Source organism: Asterias amurensis, chromosome 6, assembly GCF_032118995.1.
Source record: "Asterias amurensis chromosome 6, ASM3211899v1".
Classification (NCBI taxonomy): domain Eukaryota; kingdom Metazoa; phylum Echinodermata; class Asteroidea; order Forcipulatida; family Asteriidae; genus Asterias; species Asterias amurensis.
The window spans coordinates 17,055,161-17,078,863 of NC_092653.1; the positions used below are offsets into that span (position 1 = coordinate 17,055,161).

Genomic DNA, 23,703 nt, shown 5'->3' on the forward strand with positions numbered 1-23,703 from the left:
TCTTTTCTCTTAGCCACAGTTGGGTGAGTACGTAAATAATTCTGTGTCCAACAGTAATACCGTTTTTAAAATGAAATAAAAACACTTTACCTTTATTGCTGAGATTTGAAATAAAGACTGAGATTGAAGATAGAAGAGTTGTTGTGTAGTTGAAGTGTTTTAGATAAAGATCGTTATAAATGAGTAGTTCAAGGAAATAGAAATTGGGGAGGGCTCCGACTGTCGAACTGGGGGCACGTCCATTCCCCGGGACAGTCGGAGCCCTCGGAGGGCTGCGCCGGTGACACTCCGTCGCTGGGCTCGCCCTTCAACCGGCCCCCGCAGCCTCAGTCGGCTGCGTCGGCTGGGGGACCCAATGACCATGGAGGGAGCCTTCCCGCTCCCCCTCTTCGATCAGCGTACGTGGGTCCACCCAATCTAAGGTCAAGCGCCCCGGCAAGTCCAAGAAAACTAGTGCCGGGGCGGCGACCAAGAGAGGTAGGGCTAAAGGTAACACCGGAGCGCACCGGAGCGCACCGCGCCCTCTCTCGAGTCTCGGGGTCACTGCAGCCGGAGGGATTCCCCCCTCCACACGGCTCAGTGAACCCAGCCCTCGCCGACCATGTGGGTTCCCCCACGACAGTCGTTGATGGGCCTTTGCGAGGCCACCCTACCCGATCGACACCCGCCCACGCCATAGGCGGTGGTGCGCTTGCGATGGGTAGAAGGATTGGTGACATGGAGTCGGGTAGCTGGGAGTCCCCTGGCACACCCCGCTCACAGGACCCGCCCTCCTCTTCGGGTTTTACCCATTACTCGGGCGTCCCGGGCGCCCAAATTTCCTCCGAGAGGGCCTCAGATTCGACCCGGGACCGATATTTGCACAAGAGACAGAATACCAAGAAAGACCGTCACGCCCAACATTCACCGCCGGCTGGCGGACCTCCCAAGGAGGGGAGACTTCCGTTCCACTTCTCTGGTCAGCAGTGTGCGTGGGTCTACCCATGGAGAAAGATTTATCCCTAATTATTCCTCCATGGTCTACCCAATCGAAGGTTGAACGCCCAAGCAAGACAAAGAAAGCTGGTGCTGGGGCGGTAACTAGAAGAAGTAGGGCTACGGGTGGCTCCAATCCGGAGCGCACCGTGCCCTCTCTCGACCCGGCCTCGGGGTTGCTGCAGCCGGAGGGCATCCCCCTCTCCACACGGCTCGACTAACTCGGCCCTCGCTGACCACCTGGGTTCCCCCACGACGTTCGTTGACGGGCTTTTGCAGGGCCGCCTTACCCGATTAACACCCGCCCACGCCATGGGCTGTGGGGCGCTTGCAATGTAATGGGTTAAAGGATTGTTTACATGGAGCAGGGTAGCTGGGAGTCCCCCGGCAAACCCCGCTCACTGGGCCCGCCCTCGTCTTCGGGTTTACCCGTTGTTCACCCAGGTGAAATAGTTAAAAAAAAAAAGAAAAAAAAAAAGATGTCACGCTTGACATTTCCTGTCAAGCTCTGACAATTTTTTTTGCTTGGCTCCCACAGGGTCAGGCGTCTCCGGGATAACGAGTCAGTATCCCAAGACGATTTCATGACAGCTTTTCAGACCCTCATGGCCACATTTCCGGCCAACATGAGGTTAAGAATTTTGCACCACCGGGCCTGTACATCCAGTCCGACCATTCCGGTCACGACTGGGTGCACTCAGGTCAGGGAGGCCCCAAGGGCTTGGTTAGCTGTGCATCGGCCTCCCCTCACAGCCACTGCTCTGCACCTACCACACACGATCTTACGTAGGGTGGCGCGGGGCAGGATGGACAGTCACGCACTTGGGTACAAGGGCACCATCCCCACTGGGGATCAGCCTGCACCCTTCGAGGTCCTTCGTGTCCGATAGGGGTCGGACCATCATGGTTTGGGCACAGCCCTGCCATTTGGTGGCACGCCTTTGCTGGGTGCCTCCGACCCTTTTTTGAGTCCAGCTAGCTACTCGTCCCTGGAAAAGGACGAGTTGGCCACTAGCATTCAGCGGTTGTCAATTACCGAAACTAAATTGCGCCTTGTCAAGTGGTACAGGACTCGGATGCCGGGCCTTCCCGTCGAAATCTGAGGATCCTCCTGCTGAACGACAATCATTCAAGTGGAGGACAGGCCCGACTCTGCGGAGCGGAAATAATTTTCCAGCTATGCCACTCGATCGTGTCTGCAATGACCGTATCGAGGGCATTATGTTGGCGACCATTTGGGAATACTTACTTCAAGTGGGCGGAGACTTATTAGCGATTCCCCACGGTGGACTTCGATATATATTTTCCGAACCCAGTTCTACCAGACTCGGCGTCAGATAGACTTGCCGCCGTTAGGGGGACAGCTCCTTCCAAATTTCCCTTTGCAGACAAAGCCCAAGGGAAAATGGAAGAGGTAGTCGGGAAGAGGGACTCAGCGTCACGCTTTGGCATGCGCACGTCGTCCTTCCGACTCCTTCTATCCGAGTACCTCACACTAGCTGGTGTTGAGGACTCGGCGGTTCCGGCAGACATGTTGGTAGCTTCCATCCATTGTCTGACAGCAGGCTGCATACCGATCTGGAACAGTTTGCAAGGGTTTTGATCCTAGCAACACGTATGGAGGAGTCCGCCTTAAACCTTCTGCGGGGTTCTTGGCTATATTGTCAGTTCTAACCAAACCCCCTTCGAACCGCTATTGTGGGGCCACATTGTTGCACTTGTCTATCAAGGTGGCTTTCTGGTGGCAGTGGCTACGTCTTGCCGACGTAGCAAACTCCACTACCTTACAGTGTTGGCTGGACACATACCGGGGGAACTCGGAGGAGTCCGCCTTATACCTTCTGTGGGGTTCTTGGCTAAGATTCAGTCCGATTCTTTAGAACCCCCAGACACCTTTGTCCCCGACCCTAAAGCCTTTTTTGGCGGTCGTGGTCGACAGACTTTGGTGCCCTGTACGGGCATTAGGTGGTATGTCGACCGCACAAAGTCAATCAGAACCGGCCACAAACGACTGTTTGTGTCCACGGTTCCACCATTCCGACCGGCATCTCGCAATACGATTGCATGTTGGATAGTCACAGCTATTCGTTTGGTGCCGGGCGGTGAAATGCGGGGTTGTATTCCTCATGGATTTTCTTTAAAACCCATGAAGGATATCACAAGGGCGGCTTCCTGGAAGAACCCTTACATGTTCTCCGACTGCCACCTGAAGGACGGTCTGCAGGTGGATGGAGGAGCAGGTCGAGCCGTGTTGCAGGCGGCCAGCCGAGCTGTGAAGCCTGAAGAAGCTCTACCTCGTTAGGGATCACGCTTGTATGTGATCTTCCCATATAATAGAGGGCTAACATTACAATAAGTTTTGTTAACCCATGGAGACGAAACCTCCATTCATTCGGGCATGGACCTTAAGCGGGCCTAGGGTCCGCGAGGCATTCTCTGAACTTTGGAGCGCACCTGGGTCCTACGCCCCTAAAGACATGCAGTATCACCGCGTATACCCACCGCCTTTCCTCGGTGCGAGTCTATGCAAATTAGTAATTCGACTCTAACGGTAAGTAGAGTGAAGTAGACTCCCCCCCACAGATGTGTGGATGGGGTCTACGAACGAATACTTACCGGTAGAGTATCCCTCCCTCCTTCCCCACATACTCGGTTCTTGGGTGCTTACATTTTGGTAGGGCTCATAGAAAAGAGGAAGACTTTGTGGCAAGCATGTCATGGGGCATGGTGGGTAGGACGGTAGAGGGCGCTATTGTGTGTAAAGTCTTAGCAATATTGCCTGGCGGCATAGGGAGTATGCAAATTAGTAATTTGACTCTACCGGTAAAGTATTCGTTCGTAGACCCCATCCACACTTCTGTGGGGGGGGGGGTGAATTTATAAGGGCTGTTGTGTAGTTACTGGAGAAAAAATTGTAGATTTGTGGTATTCCTATTAGAGGTTGAACCAATGTTTGGACATGTATGAGAGAGACTGGCTGTTGCCAGCTTGGTGTTTTAATCCTCTTTTGCGAGGTTGCCGAGTTCCCCCTTCACAAGAAGATCATCTAAACAAAGAAACAAACAAATAAATAAACAAATCTTTCCAACGTTAAGTTCTTTTGGACTATAAAAGGTAGATTTCAACACTCTGGGTTTAACTGGATCTTTGTATGTGCATGATGGAAGCTTAAAGACCGTTGTTGAGCTGCTATAGACCAAAATACCATGTACACGTATGGGTCAACAAATTTATAATAATGTGCTGCCATTATTATCAGAATACTTGACATGTAAAGTTTGTGATTTTGTCCTCACTGACCCTTAATTAAAGGCAAAGTATACATTTGTTTTTTTATAAACAATTTAATGTTGTTACTCCTTCATAGATGTAGATAATTACAATACAGCTAATATGGGGAAATTTCATTTCTAAAGGGGGTTGTTACATTTTTGAGATATATTGCCAAAACCCAGTGCAAATATGTCCATGCAGGAAGAATAATCCCCCCAAAAATACACAATCTCAGAAACTTTACACACAGTAGGACATCCACTTTACACTTTGACAGGAACACCACTGGGTAAACAGGGCCCAACTGGAACTGTTCAGTTCAGGAGTAAATGTTTCTTTTAAAAAAGTCTTCTGCTTAACACAAAAATAAGCAGTGTACCAATTACAGATCCAATCAGGATTGGATTAAACCCAAATTCGTTATAATTTTATTGTGCTTGCCTAATTTGGGGGCTGAAGCAGCTCTATGAAATTGGACCCAGGATCCAAACCACACTCCTATAAACCACTCAGCTGCCATTAAACATCTGTACATCTTAATCATTTCATTTGCAATTTACACAATACTTGTCTTTTGCTTTAAAAAACTTTTAACAATAGAGCAATTTTGTATACATGTGAGAGCAGATGATAGAGATGAAGTGTTTGTCTTAATTTACAAGCAAAATGGAAAATATAAAAATAGTAGTAAAATGGATTGGCAATAATCATAATCAGTTTATTTAAACAGTAGTGAGTACATTGTCTTATTCCAGGTGACAGGCATTAGAAAGAAAAGAAATTACTATTCATTTGAATAAATGTGACCATATTGTAACAACAGTGCCCTCAATTAATGCATGTTGGAATACTTATCAGTGTTAAGAAATGGTATGTGGATATTATAAGCCATTCAATCTGCAAAGTGTGAAGAGACAATCAGTAAATTAGTGGGGGGCAATATAAATGCTATTTGAAGTAGTGTCCACTTATCAAATTGTTGTGTCCATGCAACCTTGATGCAACATGTACTTTTGGTTTAACACCATGTTTCAGTGTCCATTGATTTTGTTTTACCCTTGGCTCATTTTAAGTGAGACAACCTTTTGATATTCTAACACTTGGCATTTCAGTCATTTTGGAGACTTACAACTGAAGCAATGTACATGTAGTGTACAAATGCCATTGCCTCCAATGGGAGACTTTTTGAAAGCTCTGCCACTAGAGGGCAGCAGACCTACCAGGTAAGGGTGCACAACTCCTATAGCAAACAATGGTAAATGCTAAACATTCAAAAATACTCAAAAAATATTTAGAAGTCTCTCAGCCTCTTGAAAATTAAATCAGATCAATGTCATACAACTAAACTTCAGATTTCTTCTCATTTTTTGGTAGGTGACCATTTTGGAATTTTTGCTAATTAGATAGCCTAGAAGAAACACTCCCAAAACCTCATACACACCGCTTGTTATCATTGGGGAACTCGTGTCCAGTACGTCCTGTTCCAGAACAGTTTGGTTTATGCTGGCATTGTGTTATGAAAAACAAAATACAGTTTGGCTAAATCTAAATACAAAATCAAAAACACGCAAAACACAAGGTATTTGCTGTCAGTGACCGTCACTCATGCTTCTCCTATTCCTAAGTTGTTGACATTACCTGGTGAAGAGCGCCCTCTCTTGGTGAATGGCAGATAGTGTAAAGTTTCCCATTGCTTTTGGCTTCAGACATTTGAGATTGTGGATGCCCTTCAAGGTTGTATTCAGGATTAGGAAATTTATTGTCCAGATTCTCTGCTAAATCAAAAACAAGGTTTCCAAATAAGAGTGTTCACTCACAATAATACTTTCACAGTATACACATAATGTACATAACAGATTGTTAAGCATGAAGACCAAACTAACATCTGATTGTTCAGATGACGCCCATAAACCCCCCTCAATCTTTTACTGTACACTTAATTCGTGAATCTGTGTCTTTCATTTGGTTTTGGTTGGTTTCAATTGACAGGATTCTCCCGGGTTATTTCAAAAATTGCATTTACCCATTGACACTGCATGTTATTGAATTTTACTAAAGTCTCCCCATCAGGAGGAGCCAGCACATAGGGCCAATGCTACATTCACTCTAATGTGCATGCTATGATATTATTGGTTCAGTTGTTTTGTTTTCATAGTCCACTTTAGCATGTTAAAGGAACATTACAGAATTGGTTTTTGCTAACAAAACAGTTGCTGGCAGAGTAAGCACTTTATGTAATCCACCATATACATAAACTGACAAACCTGTAGAAGTTTGAGATCGATGGGCCGTCTGGGTCACGAGAGAATAGTGAAAAACCAATTACAATTTTTGCACTGCATCGATGCCAAAATAAAAATGAATAAAACGCTCACTGTGCGATAAACTCCAAACGCGAAGTTAGATTATTTATTTGTCATCAAATATGCTATTTCAGACAGAAATATTTCAAGGGATGTTTTGAACTATCATCATCAATAGACTATGTAAGTTTTATGTAAATCTGTGATCTTCACAATTTTTGTTTCTTACCAATTCTGTAACGTTCCTTTAATAATAATAATAATAACTTTCGATTTATATAGCGCCTAATAATTAACACTTAATTCTCTAAGCGCTTTACAAAGAAGTACACTATAAATCAACAACAACATAAATATATATATAACAAATAACACCACTACAAGCATAACGATACAACAATACAAGAACGTAAACTATTGTAAAAAAAGGTGTGTCTTTGAGGCACTCTTGAAATCACCCAGGGAAGATGTTTTCCTGATCGTCAAGGGCAGAGAATTCCACAGAGTTGGAGCCGAAGCCACAAAGGAGCGGTCTCCATAGATATGCATATTAACAGGGTGTACTGCAAGGAGGTGTTGTGACAATGATCGAAGTGTACGAACTGGATTATGCTTTAAGTGGTATACTGTCCTTACTGGAAACAATGGTAGATGTTCACTGATTCATCTGCTGCCTCTACAAGATTGCCAGATGGTGTGAATGTGATGTCAAAGGCATCACCACAATCCTCAATGACACATCCAATGTACTTGCCATCAGGACTGTACTGACATATTCTATTGTGCAAACACCCATCATATTGAGCAACAAAGATACTTCCATCTTTATCACAGCACAAACCAAAGGATCTTTCAGACTGATCAGTATCTACTGAGAACACCTTTCCACCCTGATAATCAACTGAGTGTAAATAATTATCTTCTGTACTGCTGTGGAGAATCCACTGCTTGTAAAAAGTCAAATAGTCTACCTCTGCTGGAGTAGAGAATGTTCTCATGAGATATCCATTAGGGGTGTAGAGTGAGATCTTCTGCCCTTTTGAATAACCCACTGCTATGAGATTGATTTCATCCACTGCAAGGCATGATGGGGGGAAGTCTACTCTTACATCTAGTTGGAACTGATGAAAGGGCTCATATTTCCTGTTAAAAACCTTGACTTCTAGATTGTCAATCACATACAGGTGATCATTATTGTCCACAGTGAGTGCTGTTGGTTTAGTAAGTCCTTTGACTTTTAATCTTTGTGGGCAGTGAGTAGACTGTGATTTGTTTGCTGCTAATTGAGATTTTAGTGCAAATAATGCATTGTGTTCTGTATCTAATACTACTATTTCATTGTCGGAGAAAGCTGCAACAAACCTTGCTCTTTCTAAATTTGTGAAGCCAAATTGACTGAAACTTTCCTTCAGATTCCACTCCGGAATTTGTTGCTTATCTTCCAACACCAGTCTTCCCACTGACCTTTCACCTTCTTCAAACTCAAGAAATAAGGAAAGCCTGTCAGACACAATCTCACCTTGTCTCTTAGTCAGTTCATCAAGATTGTTTATAAGTTTCAGCTTGAAATCCAGAATCTCATGAGAGCTTGCTTGGGTCATGAACTGATTCACTTCATCCAGCTTGTGCTCTACCTGGGTCACTTCTTTTGTGTTGGTTGCCTCTGCAGTTTCAAATGTCTGGACTCTGTCTTTGTAAACACTCTCTGCCTCTTGCTTCAGCTGCTTTTCCTCTTTGTTGATCTTTGCTCTCTCCATGGCAGCCTTCTTGGAGATTTTCATATTGGTTTCAGCATATGAAGAATCCAGTTTCTTGCGAGACTCACTGGCTTGTTCCATGGCAGTTTGAATATCCACCTTGCACTTCTCAGCTTTTGCAACCAGCTCTGCGACTTCCTGTTTGCATTTGTCTAAAGCCTCAGGTATGCCGATGGGGTCATGTAGTTGGTTTGCATGATCAAGAATGGTACAAGTTGTGCATTCTAACTTCTGGCATGTGTTGCAGTAAATGTTCAGAGTCTGATCACTGTGCTTGCCACACTTTGGAATGTATTTCCTGATTTTACTGCGGTAGGTTACTACACCTGATTGCAGTTGAGCAAGTGTGTAGATTTTATGTGACTCCAAAATAGTCAGTTGCTGATGTGCTTGTTGACATTCTTGGCAAATAAAATGTTCACAGTCAATACATCTGGAAACAGCTGTCTGATTTTTTTTACAGGCTTGACATTTGACCTCTGACCCATGACCCTCAATGAGTTGCTCCTGAACAGTAAACTCATCCACCAGGGCATTGAGTTTAAAGTCCTTAGGTAGACTGTCAACCTTGTTGTCTTCTATTGTTGTTTTCTTTCTGCACAGAGGACACAGTAGGATGGAGTTGTTAGGATCTTGTTGGTGAAGGTCCTTGAGGCATGTGAAGCAGAAGCTGTGTAGACAGTCTAGCATTGTTGGATTGATGAAGCGATTGGTGCATATTGGACATTCTAGATGATCCTTACTGATCTTATCAAGCACTGAATGGACTGTGATACTGGTAGCCATTTTTGACTTAAGCTTGTTACAATCTTTCCCTGTTGGGACAGAAAGACCAATGCATTGTCTTTATTACATCATAGATATACTTACAATTTCAGTAATTGTATCTGTCTTACTTGTAAATTGATTTCAAGCAGAGTACAGTGTTGCAAATAAACACAATGCGCTGTAACCACTTCTTAATATGCAAATTACACATATAAGACATGATCTCACTAGTGTTCATAGGTTTTGGAGGTACGTCGGCCGGTCGACCACGTCAGAGCCAATGAACAGCTCTCCCTGGGCAGCTACACCCACAATTTACATACACGACGAACGTTGCACAGGTTTCCTTTATTCTGATTCATTACAGCAGGGTTAATATTCATGTATCGGCCTCTGCGATGACAAAACACCTGAAGCTTACCCGCGCTGTTCAAAGGCGAATAAATAGACTGTGTGCTGGTGACATACCAAGTAACACAAACAGTGCAGGACTTTCTCAACTCACGTTAGCTGTTTACTCGGTAGGTCACAAGCAAACTGCCTATTCATTCGCCTTTAGCTTACCGCGGGGGTTTCGTCATCGCAGAGGCCGATACATGAATATTCACCCTGCTGTAATGCATCAGAATAAAGGAAACCTGTGCAACGTTCGTCGTGTATGTAAATTATGGGTGGAGCTACCCAGGGAGAGCTGTTCATTGGCTCTGACGTGGTCGACCGGCCGACATACCTCCAAAATCTATGAACACTACTTGTACAATACCATGAATACTATGTTACATTTGGTCCATTGTGCTAGCTGGGGTAAGGGTGAGGCTCTAAATTTTAGCGCCCTCTTCTGGTACAGGTTGGACTAAAGTATTTCATATATTTTTTTGAGAAACTGCTGAACTGCCTTTGATTGAGTTTTGCCCCTGCAGTAACTATACTGACCCTAATTAAACAAAAACTATTAGTATTAGTTCGTCCTGAATGTTTCTGTTTGTGTTAAATAGTGAACTCAAAGGCTGCATGTACCCCAAGATGGAAATCCTTACTTTTTATGTGTAACTGAATGCCACTGTCCCTTTGACTACTACGATCATTTGAATATATAAATAGGGCCTACATGTATCATTGAAAAAGTGCAGTGTAGTAACAGGCCCAAGTTTTTTTCTGTTTCCAGAAATACAGGTACTTCAAATGAAATGACTATATACTAATGTAGGTAAAATAAATCATCCAAGGAAGTTCATGTACTGTACAGTAGTGTGAATTTGGAGCTTTTCTTAAAAGAAGTTTGTTCCATGATGATGTCTAAAGTTGAGCAGAAAAAAAACATGGCTTTTTTCATGCATGCATAAATGGTCAGTGATTGTGTTGCAACTCTTTCACTCAGTTTCCCTGCAATTTTGTTTTTATTGATATTTGAAATAAAAAGTTGCATCCCCTGGATGAAGGTGATATCCTGGCCCTGGCTTCCAAGGTTGAATTGATTACTTTGGTAGTGAGCTAGACTGGGCCACTGTCTTTATCGGCAAGGATAAAGACGGGTACCTGCTACTCAGATCCAGTGATTCCATTGGATACAAATGCTATCATTGGATAAACGTGCAGTGACATGAGCTTTCCATAGATGCCCAAATAATACACTCTTATTCCGTTCGCCATCGAATTTGACTGCGTATACATGAAGTGAATGTAGGTCAAAGGTGAATATGTACACGCCGGCTCGACGGCCGATCTCAGGCGTTATTCATGAGCCTCGAAGTGTGACATCAGATGTTCAGGCTAGAAGTGATCTGGCTACAGGTCATATTTTGGTAGCATGATTTCTGACTCACCCAGGAACAATGATACTGACAAGGGAGCTCGGGCGACAACCAACATTGGTTGAAGTTTCACTCTAGTAATCTTGTTAACGCCAAATGATTTGAAGTTTACAAAACCACACTTTCACTTGTGGTTTATTATATGAACAACGTCAACAATCACAGGAACAACCATTTATATCATACCTTTATATTTCATTAGATACTTACAATGTGATAAGCAAATTATTGATGGTGTTTGAAGTCTTTCGTCATCAGTACCACTGACAAGTTTTGACTTAGCATCCACAACCTCTCTGTGCATGTATATCGGCTGGGTGTGTGGGTCAGTTCATGACACATACACACCCATACTGGTACTGATACTCTGCTGCACTTACAATTTGGTACATTGCTCATCCATCCCTTGGGAAAAAAAATCCCTTTTCTATATATAGATCAAATGATACCAGTCATGTGAGATATTGTATACATTGTACTATGCAGTGTCTGGCTTCGTACATTTCTTCATTGTACTTTTTGGGCCTGTTTCTACACTACTGAACTTTGGCGATGTTGAAGTTTTCTAGCTGACTACAGATGTAAACCAACTATAAAGGCTTCAATGCATACTGCATATTAAATATATCATACTGCATATATAGGATCCAGTGCCAGCTTTAATCTAAACAAATCTCTGCGCAAGCAAAAGGGTAACAGCGGATCAAGCCTTCACTATGTACCAGAATTCTGTAACTACTAGAATGTTGTGTTGTTACTGGAGAACAATTTATAGATTTGTGCCATTCCTAAAGATATTGATAAATAAATGATGGCACTCTCCAATTCAGTGACATTTTAAGACTGTTGGCTTGATACCAAGGTTTGCAAAAAAGTTTTATGGGTGTGGCCCATGTCAGTTTAATTTATCTACCATGTTGGTTTTGTAACCATGGGGTATGGGTGGCTGGATATGGGGTGACCGAGGAAGCCATTATGACGATTGCGTCATTAAATCGTGTAGGTGGGGATGAGAATGCAGGGATATTTTTTCAGATCCCCTTTATCAGAGCAATAACAGGTTTTCATGCCTTCTTGCCAATCATCAGTTGCGGGTGTCGTTGATTCTAAAAGAATCGATAGGTCTACTCATGTCTTGGGCGAGCTTGCCGATCATTCTGTTGACACCAAGATCATCAAAACAAAGAAACAAACAAATGCATAAACAAACAATCCCAACGAAGAGTTCTTTTGGCTTTAAAAGGTAGATTTCAAAATAAATTTGTCCTTCATCATACACCCTGTGTTTAAAGGGAAGGTACACGTTTGGTAATTACTCAAAACAAATAATAACTTGAAAACTGACTTGGTAACAAGCATTGGAGAGCTGTGGATAGTATAAAACATTGTGGGAAACGATCGGACTCCCTCTGAAGTACATGTAGCGTAATTTTTGAGAAAGGGGTAATTTCTCTCTAAAATATTAAAAGACTTTTAGCTAGGTCTTTATTCATATCTGAAAGCACACAATTTCGTCCAACAAGGGTGTTTTTCTTTCATCATTTTCTCGCAACTTCGATGACCAATTGAGCCCAAATTTTCACAGGCTTGCTAATTTTTGCTTATGATGGGATACACCAAGTGAGAACACTGATCTTTGACACAGTTACCAAACATGTATCGTAGGAGGTCCTGTTTTCGAGGTGTCCCTAATATCGTGGCAAATCTTTTACCTCTCTGTGCGTGATGTAAACAGTCCCAAGATAAAAATTGTGTGGTTTTATTCGCCAAGCAAAGAGTCTCCTCTCCCTTGACAAAAACTTAGAAACACGTAAGGCTCCACTGGATATTTGCACTTGTAAATGCAAAAAGTTTGGTATTTTAGGCATTTCTACAAGGTACACAAATATGTCATAATGTTGAGGCCATATAAAAATATTTGCCCACCGAAAAAGTTTCATCAAACGCTATTTCAATTCACAATTCATGATGATCAAAATCATGTGACTGAATGTTTTGCTGAGCATTCTTGAAAAAAAATACCGAGGCTTAAAGAAGCCATGTGCCTTATATCATTTTCGGAGATTTTTATTTTGTAACCCTCGTATCACTACTATTATTTATATTAAAAATTTAAACATCAGCTTGTTGATTCAATTACCACTGTTTATTTATACGCTTTATTATAAATATTAAGAAAAAAAATAGGAAAAAAATAAATAGAAATCAGATTTTGAAGCCAGTAATTATTCACACTTGTTATATATTTTTTTTTTTTTTTTTTTTTTTGCAAGTTACCATGGTAATTTTAAAAATTTAATAAACAAATATTTTGAATAAAATGAAGGCAACTGCTGGCTATACAGTCATACACAGAGTCTCAAAGAACACTTGTAGTCACTGCAGATGTTTCTTCCATGTATGGCTTCACCGGGAAACCATACTTTCTCGTTTGCCGTGAAAACAGGAAAAACTCAAAACAAATGGGGCCAGTTGAAGTCATCCAAGATCGATGTGTGGTGTGAACATTTCAATGTCCATCAAGTTTTAATACATGTTTGCATACTTCGTATTAACAAATGAAGATAATTAGGGTATCGGTTGATATATGGCATCATTATTTTTTTTTCAATTCAAAGAAAAAGGCATAATAGCGTGATAACTGGTAAGCAGAGGATACAGTGCCTTTAACTGGATATGTTTGTGCATGATATAAGACCGTTGTTGAGCTGTTTAGACCAAAATACTCGTCACATAAATTTTGTGATTTTTTTCACACTGATTTTTAATTAAAGGCAAAGTATACCTTTGATTTTCGAAACAATTTAATTTTGTTAATTTAATACACAATCTCAGAAACTTTACTGACAGAATTGCTTCTCAGGTTCAAATTTTGGAACATAATACAGATATCTTTTTAATACATCACAGTACTTTGAGTTGGACATTTCCTCAATATGCTTAGCTGCTGTATATGTAGGCTTCTGCTTCTAACTAGAAAATGTTATTTTAAGAGTGATTATCAAACGTATACCTTCTTTTTAAGTGATCCTGTGGCCAGGAGGTTTAGAATGCCATACTTCAAACTTTTGTGTTCTGTTCAGTGTGGGTTTGATTCTCTATTCCTTGAGCAAGATTGTTTATCACAACTGCTTTGTTCTTCGGATAGGACATTAAAGGCAGTGGATACTATTGGTAATTACTCAAAATAATTATTATTAGCATAAAACCTTTCTTGATGACGAGTAATGGGGAGAGGTTGATGGTATAAAACATTGTGAGAAACGGCTCCCTCTGAAGTGCCATAGTTTTTCAGAAAGAAGTAATTTTCCATGACTTTGATTTCAAGACCTCGGATTTAGAACTTGAGGTCTCGAAATCAACCATCTAAACGCACACAACTTCATGTGACAAGGGTGTTTTCTCTTTCATTGTTATCTCGCAAGCTTGATGACCAATTGAGCTCAAACATTGTTATCTCGCAAGCTTGATGACCAATTGAGCTCAAATTTTCACAGGTGTGTTATTTTATGCATAAGTTGGGATACACCAACTGTGAAAGCTAGTCTTTGACAATTACCAATAGTGTCCACTTCCTTTAAACCATAGAACTGGGATTGGTAGGCCTACTGCACCTTAAACAAACCAGAATATGTATCGTAAAAAGAGTATGGTAACCTTGCATAGCAAACATCCTTGTTTACAGATGTCATCAGGCTTTTCGAGCTATATTGATTAAAAGGAACACGTCGGTCGAGTTGGTCTTTGAAAAGCGTTTGTAACTGTTTGTTATAAAATGCATATGGTTAGAAAGATGGTTTTAATTTTACTTTGCAAACTATACACGGTCGACCATTTATGGGAATTGAAAATTTGTCAACGAGGTAAAAGGAAAACCACGCAATTTCGAATGATACTTGTGTGGATCATTATATTCTACTTTTAAAATATCTCTCTAACCATATGCATTTTATAACAAACGGTTACATACGCTTTTCAAAGACCAACTCGACCGATCCAAGGCAATGTGTTCCTTTAAGTACACTTATTGGGCAACCTTGGATTCATACCAGAACTATCTAATAATAATAATAATAATTAAAAAAACATTAATAGTAACAGGGGATTACCCCTTGGGTTTATGGCTACATTGTGCATGGATTCCCAACCTGCATATTATTAGCTGTTTCGTAGCGAAGGCAGCGAAACAGCTCTTGTTTTTGTTAAAGTTTTTTTTATTATTATTTTTATTTTTATTTATTTTTTATTTTTTTTGTTTGTCTGATTCAGTGCTCGCAATTTTTTGCATAGTTCCCAAAGAGCAATTGCAATGAAACTTTCAGGGATTGAAGGTTATGGTGTAATAATGATCCTAAAGCAAGGATGTGATGATGACGTCATCAGCGGTCACGTGACGTCATCTTAAAGGTGTTTTATGTTAAATGTTTGAAAATCTCTATCAAATCAGCCACAAGAGACCGTAGGTTTCTGTTTGCGGGATTGGGGAGGGATAAATTAGGTCTTCATTTTGTTTCGTGTGCGTGACCTCACATGACCTCTACTTCCGGTCGAAACCGGAAGTGCCCCTCTAATTCAAAATTGGCAAAAGATATGAAGTTGCTTTTAACGATGTTAGTGCCTGGCAAGAGTGGGCAGTTCAAAAAAAAATACCAATGACGTCATAAAATGCAACAGCGCCCTCTAGCGGCAGGTTGAAAACTCGTCAAAATGGACTTTTTGAAGATGTGTGTGGTGAAGTTTTTTGTAATCACTTCAAATTTTACACACACGTTAACTGTCAGGCAGCCATCATATGTGTGAAGTTTCAGATCAATGACGTCATCGGGGGTCACGTGACGCGGCATTAAAGGTGCACTTTTTGAACTAATATAACTCCCTAAGTAATTATGCGATCATGTTGAAACTTGATAGGTTGTTGGATATTGACAAGTTCTTAGGAAATGTGAAATGACGTCACGATGACGTCATCACAAGATTTTTTATGATTTTTTCAATTTTTGCACCTTTAACACATAAATTGCTATCTGAACATGGTATAATCCAAAATATTTTTGTATTTATGCCACATTGGGCAAATTGGTTTGAATAACCAACAAATTTAAAACTCTGTTGAGAAATTTGAAAATTTTAATGACGAAACAGCTCTGCATTTGTGCACAAATGCAATTTAGCTCTAGTTATTATTTGGTTTTAAGTACTGGCTTTATGTACATGTATTGTATAATGCACATGCACAAATGACCATATTATTAAAGTTTTATTTCGAGCATCGAAGAAAAACTCATTTATCCACGGCAAATAGTGATCCGGTCCGCTAGGCCTCATTGTCTCCTTGTTTTGGAGACGCACGGTCTGGACTAATCATGATGCGTGTTTTAAAGGTTCGATCAATTTGAAGGACCAATCACAACCGGCGTGTAGGTCGATAACGCTTCGGTAAGCATTGTTGCAGTTCACTCTCTGTCTCGGCAACGGATAGAGAGGGTCAAAATAATTTTTCTCGATTTTCTCTTACCAGAATTTTTCGAATTGTACGATCGCGGTTCAAAACTACATAAATATTCGACAGTAAGCCTAAGTTACTTCCGCTACTTTATTAGCAAGGTAAATTATGGGCAGAAAACGGGCTCAGAAGCGAAATGAGGGATCGCAATCGACAAACTCACGAACACTCACTGATGGGCAAGGCCATGGACGACAAACAAGGACACAAACCCGTGCAACTCAACGTTTGGCTGCTAATCAAGTTACGGTGCGCAACCTACGCACCCACGAACACCAGGTGACGGCAGAAATCCACCCAGAACCACGGGCACAACCAGGGCGAGACCATCCGTGGGTTGAACCGGTAACGGGTCAGCGACGGCAACCAGGGCCGTCACCAAGGACACAACCCGTTCAACAAGACCAGCGAAGTGCCGCGCCCTGAGTGGTAGCAAACAGGATTGAAGGTAATTTTAGTGTGGATGAAACTAATAATACTATTCCTATAACTATTTTAATGACAGTGTTGCAATCGTAGTAGTAATAATGCAGGGACAAACGATCAACCTCAAGTAGAGAGAATTCCTTTAGGGATATCAGGAACCAATGGCCATTCAATCAATAACAATAGTATCATGAGTGGTAACAATGCAACCCAAAATCACAATAGTATAGGTGGTAACAATGCAACCCAAGTATGGGCGTTCAATAGTAACAATTACTTGCCGATTGTCACTGAACCAGTAGTGATCAATAACACAGACACTTTTTGGATCCCTGTTCACAAGCTATTCCAGCAACAACAGTTAGGTTTTACACCCCTGGTATCAGCATTTAGCCCACTTGGAACAAGTATACATCAAAGCGGAAAGCCATGATTATCAAAGGAGATACGTACATGTAGTAGTACCGTAGTTTTGGTGACAAAAGGGACCCCTACTTGCAACATTATTATTATTAGTATTATTATTATTATTTTTATTATTATTATTATTATTTTTATTATTATTATTATTATTATTATTATTATTATTATTATTATTATTATTATTATTAGTTATTCAGCCATTTCAACAATACATGACAATACAAAAAATACTTCCAGATGGGCTAGGAGAAACAAAAGCAAAATAATTACTGGGGTCCAAAGACCTGCCTCCCCACATCTTGGTGTAATACAAGTAATAAGACAAGTAATAAAATAGTTGAAACATAAAAATAAAATAAAATTTAAAGCATGGACTGCGAGATGAGAACCAGTTTTAGGAGGGTAAAATTGGAGAAAGTTTGCACAGTGTGAAAACAAATTAATAACAAACAAAAACAGAAAAATTCCTTAAAACATAAATAATGTAAAAGAATATCCAAGTAGAATGCAAATTAAATTTAAGTGACAAAATCTATTAAGAGAAAAGGAAAAATCCGTCAAAATTATGTAAATAAATAATTTTATTAGTAAAAGCCCCTTTTAGTCTATACATCCATATATTTGATGAAGGCACACCCTAGCCGAACACAAGATTAACTCGAATACATGCATCTGATTAGAACTGCCGCCTCGCGGTATGGGGGTGTCGGTTGGCGGTCATATGACCCACAATTTAGGGCAAGAATGCAAGAAAGTCCACAACGTTCTTGGGCGATGGTAGATAGTGAACCTTGGGCACTATACATGACACCATCACCATTTACCGGCAGTAACTACACTACCGGAATACGACCACGTGGATTTAGTAAAGACGCATAATTTTGAGATTAGACAATATTAGTGGCAGTAGCAATAATACATAAGCAATCATCTAAGAGTCCATACATAATGAAACTTTTGAGAATTTTTATACTGCAATGCCAAAAATCTAATGTGGCGTTTTGTGCTAAACACATTCCTAAAAAATTGAATAATAAAGGTGATGCTTTGTCCTAGTACCAGATGGAACGTTTCCGACAAATTGCACCAGACGCAGCAGGAATAGGCACCCTCGTACCACAATTCCCGTAGACCATCTGAACAAGGAAGCCCATCGCTTATTTAAGTCTGCATTAGCACCAGCAACATGGAAATCATATGCAAGCAGTCTAGAATCCTTCATAACATTTAGGCATTTATATAATTTGGGATCAGCGTGGCCAACTTCAGTGCAAGACTTAATATTATATATTTCAAACATGTCATTATCAGGGTACTCATCAGCGACAATAACTGCGCACATGTCTGCTATAGCATTCGCACACAAAGCCAATGGATGGAAAAACCCATCAGATAGTTTTATCATTAAGAAGGTTATGGAGGGATGCAGGCGAGATAACCCAAATAAGGATATTAGGCACCCTATCACGTATAATATACTTAAGCAATTTACAAGAGTGCTGGTATCCCTATGTAAATCACACTATGAACACATGTTATGGAGAGCAGCATTTACATTGGCATTTTTCGGTTTTTTACGGGTAGGGGAATTCACATGCAGCAGCAAGAAAGCTGAGTCTGATAGAGTCCTATCTCAACAGGATGTATCAATCAAAACCGAACACACAACATTCATGCAGTTACGGATCAGATACTCAAAAACCGATCAGAGAGGCGTAACCTCCTATTTAAGAATAGAAAGTGCAAGTGATCTAGATGTCTGCCCGGTGAAAGCCATGTCAGATTTCCTACAAATTAGGCCAAATCATCATGGACCGCTATTTGTCCACTTTAATGGGGAACCATTGACATCATATCAATATAATCACATACTGAAACAAGGAATTGTTTTGATAGGTTTACCTCCAGAAAGGTATAGCTCACATAGCTTCAGAATTGGAGCAGCCACAATGGCTTCTCAGAACGGCTTCTCAGAAAAAGAAATTAAGGAAATGGGACGATGTAAGTCCTCCGCGTTTCAAATTTACGTGAGACCAAACCGATAGTTGTAATTCAGAAATAACTAATAATCACGACATCAAATCCCATAGGACAATGAAAAGGCCTTTATCAATTAATTTAACTTAATTTGTCCTTCCGCAGGTACACCATGTGGAATGCTGAAAGTATAACACTTTCATCAAATAAAAAGGTCCTATTGGATTTACTAGCTAATTGTGTGCAAAACAAACAAACCAACATGTGCTAAATAAAGCATCAAAAAGTATGTGCTTGTTGCTGCCGTGTTTCTTTCTCTTATTATTTTCAGAATCAATGACATCGTGGATAATGGGCGATTCGATCGTAGCCAGTGCGGAAAAGAATGGAGACCAACTACCTGATGGGGGAGGTCGCACTATCGGGTCCAGTCTGTCAGGGGCAAGGCGTGCTGAACTGAACGGTCGGTTACGGAGGCTGATGCACAGAAACCAGGCTCGACGACACTTGTTATCCACATAGAGACCAATAACATCCTCACGAGTCCCACATGGGAGATAGATAAACGGGTAAAAGAAATATTAAGGGTATCCGCCAGCTTTTGCTCACACTAGTCAGATATTGTGATCAGAGTAGCATACGCATATGAAATTAAGAAATGTTTGTACCTGCGTTACGTTTTTTGTTTTAACAAGATGATATTTAATTTTAGTTAACCACGCAAAAGGCGTTAACAAATGTGGACATCAACATGTATGTGTTCCAGGCGGCTTATTAAGCCGTGGCCGAGAGTTTTTCCAGAGTTTTGCATTTTTCAAGTTTTTTATCTCTGGTTTTTTAATCCCGGACCGTAGTTTGTCATATGTATCGGGAAAAGTGATACAGCAAAAGGCAAAATACTCTGCTTGAGTTTCTGGCAGTTTTAGAGCGTTTAAGTGAAGTACATGTACATGCATTGTGTTTATGGCTGATAAGGATGAACAAGGGCAGGGCTAGCAGCCACGAGAAATATAAATAAGATAGCTCACAAGTTTTGTAGAGAAGAAATAACATCAAACGTTCATATTATCAACCACTCAAGTGTCCTTAATAGAACAAATCTAAGAGTAGAAGATAAGCCCATATACAAATGGGACGGCACTCATCCTTTTAATATTTTATATGTTGCTGTACAAAAAGATTGCAAATTTCAATTATTTGTATAATACATGACGAATAAACCATTCAATTCAATTCAGGTCAATCAGAATTTGGCTACCACGTAATCCGACAAACGTTATCACAAGCATTAATATTCTTCAAATTCAGAAGAGAATACTGTAATAAGGATATAAGGATAGTTACAATAATAATCATAATAATAATAAGATAAATAAAGAAATATGAATTAAACCCCAGTTATTGTAACAAAAAGGGGAGGGGGGACTTAGCAAGTTGCTCGCATTGCATGACAAGCAACTTGTTTGGTGGTTTGTAAAAACTGACTTAAATTATGATAAAATATAAATAATTAGCTTGAATTCATAGTTTCTTTCAGGTAGACTCCCATGAGAAATGCTTCGGCAGACGCTCGGAGCAGGTGATGTATTATGTATACATGTGTACTTATAACAAGAGACAAGAATTAAGGTGTCAGCCATTAAATCTCATGTGCATGCTTGTTTTTATTGCCAGGTCCCTTTGGCTTCACCGGTAATAGACACTGTGTGGTGGAGTCAGTGCTTTGGAGTAGACACTTCCAAACCTGTTTATTGGGAGGCAATGTGTATTGTAAGTCCGCGGCGAACTTATTTGAATTGAATAATTCTTGGATTCCTGGTAGACATCAGGAAGTTCCTCAAGTATTATCACTGGAGGTAAAGAATTGAGTTGGCTGACTCCTTTCATTGTTGAAATGTTTTCTGTTGAACGAAAGAGTAAAATTGAGAGAAATAAATTTTGACCCTGTCCGTGCTAGACAGCGAACAACAAATACTTTGTGTCATGAGTCTTTTATTATTTGTCTGGGATAAATAAATATACTGGTACACGTGTATCAAGTGTACATCTGGAGTGAGAAAAAAAACCTTGATTATGCTGTATTTATCCTGGTAGAATAAAAATGTATGGCCATGTGAATTCATCTCCTTCCCTCTCTAGCACTGTAATAATGTTAAATGAAGCTTGTGTTTGTGAGGGTAGTTTTTTATTGCATTCACAGATTACTGCTGTTATTAAAAAGAAAGACAAACATATATACGTTGGTGACAAAATTAATTAAAACTTATTAGAATGGTATTTGTTCTGTTCACGGGGTGTGTCAGCTGCAACATAAACAACTGGCATGTTGTCCTAATGAGGTTTCTGGGAAATCTCTACTACTCTGCAGTTGTAAAACCTCAGCTATTCTACTGAATAATGCATACAGCCGACGGTAAGGTGTATTTTTATGAGTTTGCGCTTTTTGGAAGTTGGAAATCTAAGTATTGGTCATAAAGCCCAACAAACTCTTCATCATCTGACCAACAAGCACTTCATCAGTCTCTCTCGGCAAATTAAACGATGGATTATAAGATATAGCTGAGTTAGCTGAGTATTTCTATTTTACATTCTGGGCTTTCTGAGAAACTGTCTGTCACTGATTGGAGTCTACATTTTTGAGATTTCTTTTGCCAGCTGTAAGGATGAATTGAGCTGTGCCTGTCAACAGAACTGCAGTGGTTCTTAGTGGTTGGATGTTTTTTGTAGTCACTGTGTTCAACCACTGTGCAACATACACTTCAAGATCACCAGTAACCCCCAAGTCAAACTTCTTGTAATGAGCAAGTAGAGAGATGATTATTACTTCGGGCCATCCATGCATGCATCACCTACCTATAGTCAACCACCAGGTAACCACAAAGTCAACCAGAAGCTAATGAGAAAACCAATGAACTACCGCGACGTATACTACCCCGTCATCACAAAGTTACCACAGTCAACCAGAAACCACTGACAAACCAGTGTACCACCAGGTAACCACAAAGTCAACCAGAAGCTAATGAGAAAACCAATGAAATACCCCGACGTATACTACCCCGTCATCACAAAGTTACCACAGTCAACCAGAAACTACTGACAAACCAGTGTACCACCAGGTAACCACAAAGTAACCATAAGTCAACCAGAAGCTAAAGAAATAAAACCAGTGAACTACCAGCGAACTACCCACAAAGTTACCATAGTCAACCACAAAGTTACCATAGCCAGCAAGAAACTACTGACAAACCAGTGTAATACCAGTGTACTATATGTACTTAACCTTAAACAACCACAGTCAACCAGAAAAGCTACAACCACATCAGCCAACAAAAAGCTACATTGCAACTACCACTAGGTGACCACTAGGTGACCACAAGTAACTAAAATCAACCAGAAGCTAAAGAAAAACCAGTGCACTACCAGCGTACTACCCCATAACTACATAGTTACCACAGTCAATCAGACTGACAAACCACTGTATTACTAGTGTACTACCACTAAGGTAACCATAAGTAACCACAGTCAACCAGAAACTACTGACAAACCAGTGTCATACCACTAGGTAACCACAAATTTACCACAGTCAACCATAAGGTACTGACAAACCAGTGACCAACCAGAGTGTACTACCACCAGGTAACCAAGCACAGTCAACCATAGGTAAACCGGTGTACTACCACCGCCAGGTAACCTGACATAGTAATAATAGTCAACCCGAAGCTACTGACAAACCAGTGTACTACCAGTGCATTACAAACACCAGCTCTCCACAAACTGTCGATTGGGGATTTTAAGTACATCATAGTTTCCTGAAGATGGCAGACAATGACGATCTTGAGCAGTCTGTCACAACTGTTTCGACACCATTAACACTTTCAAAACAAATGGAATATACTTCAATGTTGGACGAGTCGGCTCCTCTAGAAACAGGTGATGCAGATGGTATGCATAATATGAGATTGCCAATCACCAGAGAGTGATTGTTTTTTGCTTGAAAATTTCTCTCCTATTTACTTTTCCAAAAATGTCTTGTTTCAAGAAACGTTTGCTTGTGACCACTCCCCCCAAAAACTTCTGGGTATTGACACTCAATTCAAATCAATTAAATTTGATTATAAACAGCACATTAAACAACATTTTGTTCCAGTGTGCTTTCTTAAATATAAAAAAAACAACAGACAAAGATATATAACAGACTAATTTCTCTTAAAATAAAGACGTGTTTCTAATTTCAAGCTTTTCCATTTTAAGCAGTGAGTGCCTTTGTCATTTTGATGTGTTGTGAAAATATTTTTTTATTGTTCAAATTCCGTAAGCTTTAACTCCCTGGAACTTTGTCCAGAATCAATCACAGCCGACCAACATGTGCGCCAATTGCAGGTGTAATCTTGGTGGGGATATATAAGTGCAATGTACATATTGATTTATTTCAGTAAAAAATATTAAAACAATTCACTAACATCAAAATTCTATTTCAGATCAATTTT

At 40.4% G+C, this 23,703-nt stretch overlaps 2 protein-coding genes across 5 annotated transcripts in view; one reads left to right on the top strand and one right to left on the bottom strand.

Annotated features, from left to right (window-relative positions):
- LOC139938158 (synaptic vesicle 2-related protein-like) overlaps positions 1–23,703 on the top strand; it is an 81,613-nt gene that overhangs the window by 35,472 nt on the left and 22,438 nt on the right. The window contains exon 1 of one of the 4 annotated variants that reach the window (XM_071933544.1): positions 21,924–23,146. The exons of the other annotated variants lie outside the window; for them this stretch is intronic. Coding sequence (XP_071789645.1) covers positions 23,032–23,146 — 115 coding nt within the window. The 5' untranslated portion in view covers positions 21,924–23,031. Of the gene's footprint in view, positions 1–21,923; positions 23,147–23,703 lie in introns of those variants that run through there. 4 annotated transcript variants of the gene reach the window in all.
- Positions 7,184–11,231, bottom strand: LOC139938100 (uncharacterized). The gene is made up of 2 exons (XM_071933480.1): positions 11,098–11,231; positions 7,184–9,123 (listed from the first exon to the last, which is right to left on the bottom strand). The coding sequence occupies exons 1-2, from the start codon at positions 11,189–11,191 to the stop codon at positions 7,184–7,186; spliced, it is 2,034 nt and encodes a 677-aa protein (XP_071789581.1). The 5' UTR covers positions 11,192–11,231.